Source organism: Tasmannia lanceolata, unplaced genomic scaffold (assembly GCF_043159265.1).
Source record: "Tasmannia lanceolata isolate RefF3 unplaced genomic scaffold, GAP_Taslan_0.1 ptg000037l, whole genome shotgun sequence".
NCBI lineage: Eukaryota > Viridiplantae > Streptophyta > Magnoliopsida > Canellales > Winteraceae > Tasmannia > Tasmannia lanceolata.
Window position 1 is genome coordinate 51,847,373 of NW_027518714.1, and position 14,441 is coordinate 51,861,813.

The 14,441-nt window shown below is 44.7% G+C and overlaps 1 protein-coding gene across 1 annotated transcript; it reads right to left on the reverse strand.

The window, feature by feature from the left end:
• Positions 1 to 7,106: 7,106 nt before the first annotated feature.
• LOC143861560 (uncharacterized) lies at positions 7,107 to 13,389 on the reverse strand. Its single transcript, XM_077372464.1, has 4 exons — positions 10,069 to 13,389; positions 8,274 to 9,171; positions 7,700 to 8,186; positions 7,107 to 7,293 (listed from the first exon to the last, which is right to left on the reverse strand). Exons 1-4 carry the CDS (start codon positions 13,387 to 13,389, stop codon positions 7,107 to 7,109), a joined length of 4,893 nt encoding a protein of 1,630 aa, XP_077228579.1.
• Between the last annotated feature and the right edge of the window lie 1,052 nt (positions 13,390 to 14,441).

A 14,441-nucleotide genomic window follows, 5' to 3' on the forward strand; every position in this document is an offset into this window, starting at 1 on the left:
AGGCGCCCCCAATTCGCCCAAGTGCTAGCACCTGGTCTCTTATGCCATTTTTAATTAATTTTGAAGAGTTTTGGGTTAAAATCATGTGAAATGGGAACGAGCATCCCCGAGAAAACGTCTATCTAAGCATGCATGACCCGGGGATGGGCGAAAGAAAATAAACATCCAAATCCTAACTCACCGCATCTAATCCTAGCCCATCACATCTATGAAAGCAGTAACATCCACACGCACATCTACAGCTAAGCAGATAATCAAGATAAGATGAATAAATACTACAACTAAGCAGGTGAGAGGACAGATAAGCATAGCAGTAAACTACCAAAGCAATAGAATAAACACACTATCATGCGAACCTATGTAAGAGATAATGCTAAGAAAATAATAATCAATCTCATGCTAGGAAAGTAAGCAAGCTAACAGTAGCACATAAGAAGTCAAAGATAAACACACAATGAGCTAAAAGGTATAGGGAAATAAATGAATCGGAGAACCAACGGTGCATGAGGACCAAGAATGCCAGGGAAAAGAAAAGGGAATGTACGATAGGCTCAGGGGAGCGATTCTAAGGAATCAAGCTCAGCGATCCTGATCCGCTGAAGATCGGATAAGTCTTGCGATCGTCATGGCCTATCGTTGGACTCAGCGAGGACAATCCCTGTGAAGGGGCCACGCTACGTCATCGCCCGTCCCAAAACCCGATAAAACGTCGGAAAACCGATAAGACCGGCAAACCACGATCCAAATCGAAAATGAAATGAAAAGAAGGCTCCGAGTGACCTGGCAATCACCATCCTTGCCGATTTTTGTTTTTTTTTTTTTTTTTTGTATTTTTGAGAAAAGCTTGAAAGATATTTTTGGATGCTTGAAATGATTTTTTGAAGGATTTAAATGGTTTTATTGAAAAGTTTGACTGGACCTGAGATGTGGATCCCAAGCTGCACTACGTACCCTGTTGAAAGAGATCAAGCCAACGTAGTTCGGACAGAATTCCTAACTACTCTGCACATGACTCAAGATTTTTGAGATTTTTGGTTTTTCAAATGTGTTTGATGTTTTTGACATTTTTAAGTGTTTTTGGATTTTGAATTGTTTTTGAGATGTTTTTGGATTTTTAAGTGTTTTTGGAATGTTTTTGTTGTTTTTTGACACCAGAGAATAAAATCCTATCATCATAAGGGTAGGGAGACTTCTGGAATTCCACAAAGGTTGGACAACATCCTATGCTTTGCGGGGGAACGAACAGGAAAATAACTCGGCAAGGGTTGGATAGCATCCTATACCTTGCAGGAGCGGGTGAAGATCACGACTTGATGAGAGGATGGACAGAATTCTAACCCCTATGATGATAGGAAAAACCCCTGGACTGACTAAAGGACTGACTCCTGTGCTGATGACTGTTATAATTACTATTCATAATTACTATTTATAATTACTATTCAAAATACTATTCATAATTACTATTTATAAGTACTATTCAAAATTACTATTCACAATAGGACCCGCTGTTGTGGGACCCGCCGCTGTGGGACCCGCTTGTGGGACCCGCTGCAGGACATGCTGATGTGGGACCCGCTGTTGTGGGACCCACTGATGTGGGATCCGCTGTGGGACCCGTCGCTGTGGGACCCGCTTGTGGGACCCGCTGCGGGACATGCTGATGTGGGACCCGCTGTGGGACCCGTTGCTGTGGGACCCGCGGATGTGGGACCCGCTGTGGGACCCGTTGTGGGACCCGCGGATGTGGGACCCGCTGTGGGACCCGCTGTGGGACCCGCTGTGGGACCCGCTGATGTGGGACCCGCTGTGGGACCCGTTGATGTGGGACCCGCTGTGGGACCCGCGGATGTGGGACCCGCTGTGGGACCCGCTGATGTGGGACCCGCGGATGTGGGACCCGCTGTGGGACCCGCTGATGTGGGACCCACTGATGTGGGACCCGCTGTAGGACCCACTGATGTGGGACCCGCTGTGGGACCTGTGTAGTGCAAAGAATGAATAATTATAAGATAAAAAAAATGAACTTACGCCAGCTATAGGAGGAACAAGAGATCCAGGAAGGTGTTGACAGAGTCGGCGTGCTTGTGTGGGGCCCGCTGATGTGGGACCCGCTGATGTGGGGCCCGCTGATGCGGGACCCGCTGATGTGGGGCCCGCTGGAGGTGGGGTGGAGGAGATGTGGGTGCCGGTGGAGCTCCGGTGGTTGGTTGGGAGGATGCCGGAGAAGGTGGCCGGAATCCGGTTGGGTTGCCGGAGGGGAAGACCCTTCCTCTCCCTCTCTGCAGATCTCTCTCTCTCTCTCTCTCTCTTCGGCAGATCTCTCTCTCCAGATCTCTCCCCCCCGTTTTTTCCAACAGACGTTAATTTGATGGTAAATAGATGAGGGGTGTGTTGATTTTGACACCCCCTTGCCTTAGTAAATGTACACCCCCACTTGATTTATACCCTAGTCACTTGCACAGCACCCTCCCTATAAATGATATATTCACTCTTTTTCCTTCACAGGACAGACCCACCGTGATATATTTCGACTATTTTTTCTTAAAGGGGATTAGGTATGACTTTGACTTCTACCCCTTGAAATATTGGCCTTAAAAATAATAACCCAATAAAAAATGCATCCAACAACCCACATACCAACAACACTTTAATAATGCTCAACCCCATGGAACAGCTCAAGTGCACGATACCAAATAATATGTTCACACTTGCCTTCTCTGCATGGTAATTGGTATGACCACACCCATGATTTGATGGATCACCCACCTTTTACATTATGATATTTTTTTCACCCCTTTATATTACCCTGGACAAAACCTTAGTGCACTTATGACTACTCCGAATAAACAATTATGTATTTGACCACCTTCATTTGAAAACGAAACCTCCCTTCCCAAAAATAATAATAATCGGATGGTCCACTTTATAAGAAATTGGCACATCCCTGCTTTGATATTTGCACATCCCATTTGATTTAAGATCCCCAGATCTTGTCACCCCCCCCCAAACTTCTTAATATTTTGTGGGAAACCTTGACCATAGAATAATTCGGTGGGAAACTTTGACCATAGAATAATTCGGCGGTAAACTTCAATTGCATAGGAGTGGGCCCCACTAACCGCTTAAAAAAAACACAATTATATTTAATGGGCACACCCTCACCTGGTAATTGCACACCCATAAACAAGGGGTTGATATTGACACACTCATTCTGCTCTTTTCTCATTTTCTCACGACGCAAATAAAATGGAAGTTGATATCCACACACCCATATTTGACAAAGGCACAAACTCTGCTTGTCCTTTCCTCAAATTTTTGTCCGAATTAATTATAATTTTGCAAAGGCGCTCTTGGGAATGGGAACAACTTCCCGGGAATTTCGCACCCAAGAATGGGCACAATGGGTAAGTAATCATTCGGGTTTTCTTCGTATTTGGTTCTTGAACTTTTCGGGATCGGTTTCAGACACTTCGGGAACTTGAGACTGACCTTGATTCTTAGGGATTTCGAATTTGGTTCCGAGACTCAGATTTCGGGATTTATTCAATTTTTGGGAAATTTGGGTCAGGTCAAAATGGGGTGTCTACAGATGCCCCTCTTTGGCAGAGGGCGCTTGTCGCACGAATGTCAAAGCCAAAAGGACAACACATTTTGACCTGCCCCGAAAACTTGGTTAAAGAAGGAAAACGTAAAGAAGATGATTTTGTAAAGATTGAATTCTTGAAGGGTCCGATGCCTCAAGGGTCTTACTCAGAGTGGATGCCTCAGGAGACTTTGGAAAGAATGCTTCAGGATGGCGGATGCCGTGCGAGAACGGGCTTAGATGCCGTAGGAGACGGGCTTAGATGCTTCAGGGGACTTTGGAAAGAATGCTTCAGGATGGCGGATGGCGAATGCCGTGCGAAAACGGGCTTAAATGATGTATGAGAACGGGCTTAGATGCCGTAGGAGACGGGCTTGGATGCCGTATGAGACGGGCTTGGGTGCCGTATGAGACGGGCTTAGGTGCCGTAGGAGACGGGCTTAGGTGCCGTAGGAGACGGGCTTAGATGCCGTAGGAGACGGGCTTGGGTGCCGTAGGAGACGGGCTTAGATGCCATAGGAGACGGGCTTAGATGCTCTCATAGTAACAAACGGTGGAATTTAATTAGGCGGAACCCTCACGCACTAACCAAAAGGGAAAGCGTTGTTATGCGGACCCTCACGCAGTAACAAGCGATGGAAATTTGTTATGTGGAACCCTCACACAGTAACAAAAGATGGAATTTTAATTAGGCGGAACCCTCACGCACTAACCAAAAAGGAAAGCGTTGTTATGCGGACCCTCACGCAGTAACAAGCGATGGAAATTTGTTATGTGGAACCCTCACACAGTAACAAAAGATTGAATTTAATTAGGCGGAACCCTCACGCACTAATCAAAACGAAAGCGTTGTTATGCGGAACCCTCACGCAGTAACAAGCGACGAAAATTTGTTATGTGGAACCCTCACACAGTAACAAAAGATGGAATTTTAATTAGGCGGAACCCTCACGCACTAATGAAAAGGGAAAGCGTTGTTATGCGGAACCCTCACGCAGTAACAAGCAATGGGAATTTGTTATGTGGAACCCTCACACAGTAACAAAAAGGTGGAATTTAATTAGGCGGAACCCTCACGCACTAATCAAAATGGAAAGCGTTGTCATGCGGAACCCTCACGCAGTAACAAGCGATGGAAATTTGTTATGTGGAACCCTCACACAGTAACAAACGGTGAAATTTTAATTAGGCGGAACCCTCACGCACTAATCAAAAGGGAAAGCGTTGTTATGCGGAACCCTCACGCAGTAACAAGCGATGGAAATTTGATCGAGGAGTAACATTCTTATGAAAAGATTGATACTCTCCCGCTTTTGATTGATTGATTCGAATTGATTGATTTGGATTGATTTCTTTGAGATTGATTGATTGGGATTTATTGATTGGTTCAGATTCATCCCCTTGAGAATTGCTTGGTCTCTTGCCGAGAAAATGGGAGTGTGAGTTCCTTGCTGAGGGCCAGACTCTCATGGTTTGCTGGGATTTTGGATATTGACCCCTTTTTTTGAAGAATTGGATTTTGTTGGGGATTGAATGCTTTGAGCGGTTGACAGCGGACTCTCTGGGAGGTAAGATGCTAGACTCCCCTTGGGGACTAGCTTTGCTGATGAGCTGGCTACAAAGTAGGCCTAGCTGGGGAATTTGAAGGCCTGGATCGAGATGTGCTTGAGCTTCTCTCATCTCAACTTGCTGGAGACATTGGTTTAGTCTGATTGTCCTTGCGGATTTGACAGCTTTTATGACTTGGCGTGATTTGCCAAGTCATAAAAGATGCCCCTAGTTATTCATACTTCCATTACTAGAGTCTTAATAAAGCAATACAAATGCAGGGAAACAAATATTTCATTTCATGAATATTGGATTTACAAAGCGCTGTGCGTAGAGGAAACATGAGAACCATAAGATCAATTTTGCCTGAAAGGTCTCTTTCAAATCTGTCATCTGACAAAATTTTCAATAGGCCCGACAGTGTGCTCTCTTCTGAATCTTGCTCTGATTTAATTTGTCTTCCGGAGACGAGACTTCTTGCTTTGGTGCCTGTCACCCCAGCTCTGGGAAAGGTACAGACCATACAAGACCTTAGAGATTTTGACTTGACACGCGACAGACTTCGACAAGTGGCAAGTAAAAGACATTGACAAACACAGGACTTGGATTTCGAGAAAGACTCAACTTGCTTCTTGACCTGACCAACATTTTAAATTGGTGAAGGTTAACCACTCTTAGAGTGACCTGAATACCATGTTTTAAAAGCGATTCATTCCCTGTTCGGTATTACCGTTATGGTCATTAGACCCCTCTGATTGCTTAGTCTTAAATGCCCCTAGTTTAGAGGAAGATCAAAGCAAGTGACGATGGCACTACTCAGACTTTGATGATGCCATTACTGGGTTTCAAGTCTTGTCTGCCGCAGTTGTTCAGCTTCTTTAGAAATCACTGCCATTGACCAAATTGCCTTTTCAGGTTTTCCATCTAGCGGACCGCTTGCCTTAATTTTTGCCTGAATTGCTCTTGCGAGTTTTCAATCCAGCAGGCTCACACCTTGATTTTTGCCTAAGCCGCCCTTTCGGGTTTTCAACTTAGCAGGTGAATGACCCTAACTTTTGCTTAGATCGCCCTTACGGGTTTTCAATCTAACGGGTCTTCAGACTCCATTTTATTTTATTTTATTTTATTTTATTTTTTAGCCATAAACCTTTGCCTATTGCACCAAAAGGACTTTTTAGGTTGGTAGGGTTTGAAAAGATAAAGTTTGGATAAGTTTTCAAAGGTTTCGACCGAATCCGGACTAGCCAGACTGCCTACGTACCCCCAAAGGATGAGGATCAGGTCGCGCGTAGTTCAAGGCACAAATGCCCCTAGATTATGGGTTTTGAAAATAGAATGGTTTTGATGTTGTGTAAGCTCAAAAGGGGTTTTGCAAAGGATTCTTTTGATATGTTTTTTTTTTTTTTTTTTGGTTTGAAGCTCTGGTCGGCCAAGGAAGGCCTTCTGATGCGTTAAGCATAGTATTTCTTGAGTTGGTCAAGGTTTGTTGGCTCTATTAGCTTTTCTCCATTTTCATTGAGGAGTCTGACGGCTTTTCCAGGCAGGACTTCATCAACAATGTATGGACCTGACCATTTCGGCTTGAATTTACCCCTGGGATCATATACCGGTGCCCTAAAGGATTTCAGAACAAGATCTCCCTTCTTGAGGTCTCGGACTCGAACTTTCTTGTTGAAGGCTCTCTCGACGCGGCGTTGATACCCCTGAACATGGTACAATGCTTTCAGCCTCTTTTCGTCAATCATTTGTAACTCTTGATATCTAGCTTGAGCCCAATCAGATTCTGGCAACCCAGCTTCCATCATCACTCTCAGGGAGGGAGTACGCAATTCCACAGGCAAGACAGCTTCCATTCCGTACACCAGAGAATACGGAGTTGCACCTGTAGAGGATCTGATCGACGTCCTATAGGCCCACAAAGCATACGGGAGCTTGTTCGACCAATCTTTGTAAGTCTCGGTCATCTTGCTGATGATTACTTTGATGTTTTTATTAGCAGCTTCAACAGCTCCGTTTGTTTGAGGTCTATATGGCGAAGACTTATGATGCTTGATCTTAAACTCCTCGCACAGGCGCGCCACCTCCTTCTTGAAATGGGACCCATTGTCTGAAAGTAGCTCATGTGGTACTCCATATCTGCAAATGATATTTGCTCTGATGAACTTCGCAACAGAAGCCGAGGTTAATGATGCATACGAAGCAGCTTCTATCCACTTTGTGAAGTAATCAATGGCAACCAAGATATACTCATGCCCACTAGAAGACTTCGGACTCATCTTCCCGATGATATCTATTCCCCACACTGAGAACGGCCACGGCGAAGTGAGAGAATGCAACTGAGAAGGCGGCACATGGATGAGATTGGCGTAGACCTGACATTTGTGACATTTCTTCACATAGGCGTAGCAATCTGCTTCCATTGTCGGCCAGTAATAACCAAGTCTGAGAATCTTCCTTGACAACATCTTTCCGTTCATATGCGGTCCACAGACTCCTTCGTGTGTTTGCTCTATGAGTTCAGCTGCTTGATCCTCATCTATACACAAAAGTTGGATTCCATCGAATGACCTCCTGTACAACTCTTCACCACATATGACAAAGTTAGCGGCCAATTTCTGAAGAGACCTTCGCTCTTTTCCAGAAGCTTCCGGTGGATGCCCCTTGCCTAAGATGAGGTTTTTGATATCTGTGTACCAAGGCCTGCCATCTGGACACCTTGCAGCTACTTCAATGGCGTTAACATGTGACGGGGCCCATTGAAGCCGTACTTCTAATGGTTGAACCTCCATTGTTGCAGAAATATCGAGCATTGAAGCCAGAGTAGCTAATGCATCCGCAAAATGATTCTTTGTTCTGGACAAATGAGTGAATGTGATATTTCCGAATTTTCTGACCAGAGACTCTAAGTACATATTATACGGGATCAACTTATCGTCTCTTGTTTTCCAGTTCCCGTTGGTTTGACAGATAATCAGAATTGAGTCCCCGAATACATCTAGGTCCTGAATGTGCAAAGCCATGGCTGCTTCTAGACCTGCAATACATGCCTCGTATTCTGCCATATTGTTTGTGCACTTGAACTGAAGTTTGATGGATATAGGGATATACTCTTTTCTTGGTGATACCAACACCGCCCCTACACCTTGGCCTCGATTGTTGACTGCTCCATCGAAGTACATCAACCACTTTGTGTCTGGAACTTCATCTTCCACAATCATTATCTCCTCATCTGGAAACTCTGCTTTCAAAAATTCATTATTTTCTGCTGGTGAATCGGCTAGCTGTGCAGCTATCACGCGCCCCTTAATTGACTTCTGTGTGACATAGGTGATATCGAACTCAGACAATAACAACAACCATCTGGCGGTTCTTCCGGTGAGGGCTGGCTTCTCAAACAAGTATTTCAATGGGTCCATCCGTGAGAGTAGAAGAACCCTATTCGATAACAAATAATGCCTCAGTTTCTGAGTAGCCCAAACCAGTGCTAGACAAGTCTTTTCGAGGATGGTGTACTTCTGCTCGTACTCCAACATTTTCTTGCTGATGTAGTAAATGGCTCTTTCTCGTTGTGACTCCGGGTCTTGCTGCGCTAACATACACCCCATCGCTGTGTCAGTAACGGACAAGTACAGCAACATCGGTTGTCCCGGTATGATTGGTGACAAAACTGGTGGTAAAGCCAAACACTGCTTGATTTTCTCGAAAGCTTCTTGACATTCTTCGTTCCATTTCTTCGAAGCATTCTTCTTTAAGAGCTTGAAAATCGGCTCACAAGTCGCTGTCAACTGTGCAATGAACCTTCTCAAATATTGAACCTTTCCTAAGAACCCACGGATCTGCTTCTCAGTCTTTGGAGGCGCCATTTCTTGGATAGCTTTGATTTTCTGTGGATCTACTTCAATCCCTCTCTGGCTGACCAAGAATCCCAGCAGTTTTCCTGACGTAACCCCAAATACACACTTATTCGGGTTGAGACGGAGCTTGAACTTTTGGATTCGCTGGAAGAACTTTCTCAATGCCCCTGCATGCTCTTCCCTGGTCTTCGCTTTAACGATCATGTCATCAACATATACTTCGACCTCTTTGTGTATCATGTCATGTAGTAAAGTGGTAGCAGCCCTCTGATATGTTGCTCCAGCATTTTTTAGTCCAAATGGCATAACTCTGTAACAATATGTCCCCCATTGAGTGATGAAGGCCGTCTTGATCATGTCCTCAGGAGCCATCTTGATCTGGTTGTATCCCGAGAATCCATCCATAAATGAAAGGAGAGCATGGCCTGCTGTGTTGTCCACCAAGATGTCGATGTGAGGCAAAGGGAAATCATCTTTCGGACTTGCTTTGTTCAGATCTCTGAAATCCACACACATTCTGACCTTTCCGTCCTTTTTGGGCACCGGTACTATGTTGGCTAGCCATTGAGGGTATTCAACAACTTCTATAAAGCCAACATCCAATTGTTTCTGCACTTCATCTTTGACTAGCAAGTCCCACTCTGATTTCATTTTTCGGAGTTTTTGCTTTTTCGGCCTGGCACCTGGGATTAGGGGAAGTCTATGTTGAACAATGTCTTCACTTAATCCCGGCATGTCATCATATGACCAAGCGAAAACTTCTTTGAATTCCTTTAATAGGGCAATTAATTCCGCGCGCTCTTCGGGAGTTAATGTTTTGCCAATTCGAATTTCCCGAATTAGGGTTTCATCACCAATATTGATGGTCTCGATTTCCTCTTCAAATGGTTCTGCTCGACGCTGCTCCTCCTGCCTAATCATGTGTTTGATTTCAGGGGGAGTTTCGTCGGCATCCTCATTAGAGGGGGAGTCTTGATTATTATTATTATTATCAATTTGATCAGCTAAAGAAGCAGAAATTAAAGTAGAAACAGGCGAATAACAAGAAGAGTCTTTTATTTCATTCAAAGAAATTGAAGTTACATCTGTTGACGTGCCTTCAATGGGCTCAGTACTGAAATCTTTAAAGATCTTTATAGACTCATCAGACTGGACTATCGTAGGAACAGACTCGACAAACTCAGTAGACTCAACAAAAGATGCAACGGACTCTGCATCGGACTGAACAACGGCATCAGAAGACTCCTCATCAACGGGCTCGATCACGACTGTACCTGCATCAAAAGAAACATCAGATAAAGCAAACTCTATTTTTGACTCGGAAATGGACACATAGCTAGAGACAACAGACTCTTTGATTGAAACAGGACTGTATTGGATGACGACTTGGGGTATGACCTGGGAACTCCAGTTCGTGAGAGGTCCCTCGGCTGGGGTGATAAGGCTTTCAGGATCAAGGATCAGCGCATCTCCTCCGATCATGGCTACAATCGGTAACTCAACCTGAAACAGGGAATTCAGAAGACACGGCTCAAGGATATCAGCCCAATCAACCTCTGGTTCGATCTCATGAATCTGCAAACTCGGGTATTCATCTGGCAGCTCCATATCAAAAAATATTTCAAACCCCGGCAGTTCCTGCCCTGTCAGCTCATCGACCCATGGCTCTGCGAACCCACAGAATGCAAAGTCATCTCCCTCTCTGCGGTACTTACCATTTCTGATCAGACTAAACGGTTTCATCGGCAGCTCTAGACCCCGGCGTCGGAGCTCGGACCACTTCCGCATGTAATTTCTCATTTCTCTAATCTCTTCGCCAGAAGGCTCATATCCGAGTCCGAACAGCCCTTCATTCTTTCTCATTATAGGCCATTCGGCTATCCCCTGATGATTGCGACCCAGACCTGCACCGGGAAGGTACCCCTGTTTACGCATCATCTTTACAATCCGGGGATTAGTGCTGGTGAGGAACAAAATCTCTTCATTCTTTGCTTTCTCAAATGATATGGCTGTGACTTCTACAGAGAACCCGGTCAGACTAACATCACCTTTCTGTCCTGAGGTACCCTCTTGCGAAATTTGGCCTACCTCTAAATCAGGATCACCCTTTACTGTTATCACCCTGTTATTTCTGATGAACTTCAGTTTCTGGTGCAGTGAAGAAGGGATAACTCCAACCTTATGGAGCCAAGGTCGGCCAAGCAAGAGAAGGAATGACGCTTTGATATCGAGCACTTGGAACTCTACTTCAAAGATTTCTCCCCCTATCAGAATTTCGGTCGCTAGCGTTCCGATAACATCGCGTCTGGTGCCATCATACGCCAAAATTCCCTGTTCATAAGGGATGAAGTTATTCGGCCCAAATCCCAGGACAGTAGCGGTGGACAACGGACATACGTTCAGTGCGGACCCGTTGTCAACTAATACATCTGGGACCTTCTTCCCATTACAAATAACAGTGATTTTCAGTGGACGCGTATGATTACGACCCTCAGATGTCAGATCTTCATCAGTGAAAGAAAGGGTCTTTGACACCCTAGCCATTGCTACCAAACCAACCAGCTCATCAGTTGTGATATCTACAGAGACCTGTGCAGCATTCAACTCTCTTAGAACAACTTGACGGTGCTTTGGGGAAGCCATAAGCAAACCCCAAATTGAAATATTAGCCTGGGTCCTTTTAAGTTGACGTAAAAGACTCTCATCCTCTTCTTCGCAGCTCAGCTTGTTCTGCTTCTGCGCTTCTGCGGCCCTTACGACTTCAGCTGGGTTCTCAGCTCTTAACTCGGCGGGTTTGAAAATTCGCCCACCTCGAGTAACATGGCGGACTTCGTTACATTGATCGTTCAAGAAATCAAAGTCGTCGTCATCAAAGCTCAGAACATATGGAGCAACATCTGCACCTTCCTCTTCATCACATTGAAGAATATAGGGACCAACAGAAGACTCGGCATAGTCATCTTCATCTCCACCCAGCGCATAAGGTTTTTCTTCCTCTACTTCTTCAACTTCATCGCCAAATGCCAAGACAGTCGGTGAATCGGAAGCGATAGCACAAATCAAGGAAGCAGGGTCAAGAATAGGCTCTTCAGTAAAAACCGCCCCAACTGTAGGTGGAGGGCGTGGAGCATGAGCTGGTAATGGATTCTGGGTAGTGTTTGGCATAAATACAGCAATTTTTTTCGCTTCTATCATATCCTGAATTTTATGCCTTAAGGCCATACAGTTATCTGTTAGGTGCCCTGTTCCTTGATGATATGCACAATGCTGATCTTCACGCCAATATCTGGGGAGAATAGGTGGTGGAGGTCTCGGTTCTAAGAGAGTGATCTTTTTGTCTCTTAATAACTTCTTGAGAGCGACAGATAAAGGGTAGGGTAGCGGATCGAAATGCCTTGGCGCTCTCCTCGCTGGCTGCTCTGCTTCTGCTACAACTCTTCTCGTAGGGCTCGCAGTAACCACATTGTTAACTTCTAGCTTTGGAGCTACCATTGGTTTCTTTCCATTCCTTGGATCAAAAGATGACTTCGCCAGAGAACCCTTCAACAACGCATCTTCAGTGATGGTTCCTGTCCTGATCAAGTGATTGAAATCAGCATAATACTGCGTCGCCATGAACTGGTAGTACTGCGGAGACAAATTCTTGACCACAATTTTGATCTGATCTTCCTCCAGAGGGCGATTAGTCATTTGGGCCGCTTTTCTCCTCCATCTTCTTACAAAAGATGTAAATGTTTCTTGAGGTCCTTGCTTGATTGCTTTCAGATCCCTCTTTGTAACTTCTATCCCTTCTTCCATCGAAAATTGTTCAATAAACTTGTTGGCAATTTCGTCTAAAGTTCCGAGCTCTTCGGGTTTCAGATGAAGGAACCACTTCTTGGCTACTCCAGTTAGAGACATCGGAAACACCTTGGCGATCTGCTCTGGAGACAGCCCATACCCTTCTAGATTTGAAATGAACGACCTCAGATGACTCCACGGGCACCCCGTCCCATCATATTTATCAAAATCTGGCATTCTGAATTTTGGAGGAAGGGTGACACCAGGGAAAAGGGAAAAATCAGACATATTGACCTTCTTTGGGCCCTTAACGTGCATGCTTTCTACTTGTTGGGTCAGTTTTTCAACTTTATCGACCAATTCTTTCTCTTTGCTTGGCTTGACTTGTTGCGGGAGACAGTTCTCCTCTACATACTGCTCGTCACAGAAATCATCTTCGGGGGAGATGACAGACCGAACAAAGCCTGGAATCACATTTGGAGGATTTTGGACGACAGGTGCCTTCGAGGTAGCGGCTTTCTCGCTCTTCAACTGAGTAACCTCCTCCTTTAGGGAAGATACCTCCCTTGTAAGGTTCATCATCATGTCCCTCATTTCAGCTAACATCTCATTTGACTCGGCCATTTGGTTAAGACGAGGGGAGGCAAGTGGAAATAGAGCTGGCGAGATAGGTGGAGAAGATCTACGACTTAGTCTCGACGTAGAAGATTGTCGGGACCAAGTAGGCTGTGAAATGGTAACCTTTTTCGGAGCAATGGCTATTGCTTAACTCAGACTCCTGTAATGGAAGTAAGAACACTAATTTAAATTAAGGTAGTCAGAAAAGAATGTTATGCACAGATTAAAACAAGGGATAGTACAAACACATCTCTCCTCTGGGTAAGAACCAGCCGTACAACAATTGTAAGAAGGGTCATGACTGCCCGTCAAACCTAAACGGATAACCATTATACTTAGGGTGCTTGAGATAAAAATCTGACAGCATAACTTCCTTAGAAAAAAAAAATCATGGCATGGTAAACTTCTGGTTTATCATTAACCCTAAAGAATACCGGTCACACTCAATATATTCTGGGTAAAATCTGGCAGCATAACGACTGTGCAAAGAGTTATGGTACGATGAGCACATGGTACGGTGAGCACATGGTTTATCAGTAACCCCAAAGGATAATGGTTACGCTTATGGTTTTTGGATAAAATCCGGCAGCATAACGACTCTACAAGGAAGGTCTCGTAAAGAATATGCCGACAAGGTCGAGATGAAACAGGGCTCTCAGCAAGAACACACACTCTGGTAATGATAATGGCAAGATAGACTCATAATCGACATGCGGAGTACATCTGATCAAGATCGATCAAAGGATCAAGCTCAGGGAAAATAGATCATGGCTATGAAGATAATGATGTGAAACCAATGATCTGATCATAATCCAAAAGATGGATAGATAGGGAGAATGGATTAGATTATGAAAGAAAACCTAACTAAGCAGACCCTAATATAGTAAATAATATATATACAACCTAACCAGGGGCACCAACCCTAGTCTAATCTAGAGAAGTCAAGAAAGTCTTGACTCACGACGGACTGATGAGTGTACTAGGACTGCGCCTGTAGCCACATAAAGTGAGCTACCCTAGTCTAAAAAATAGGATAAGGTCCCTAACTCTAGGCTCCA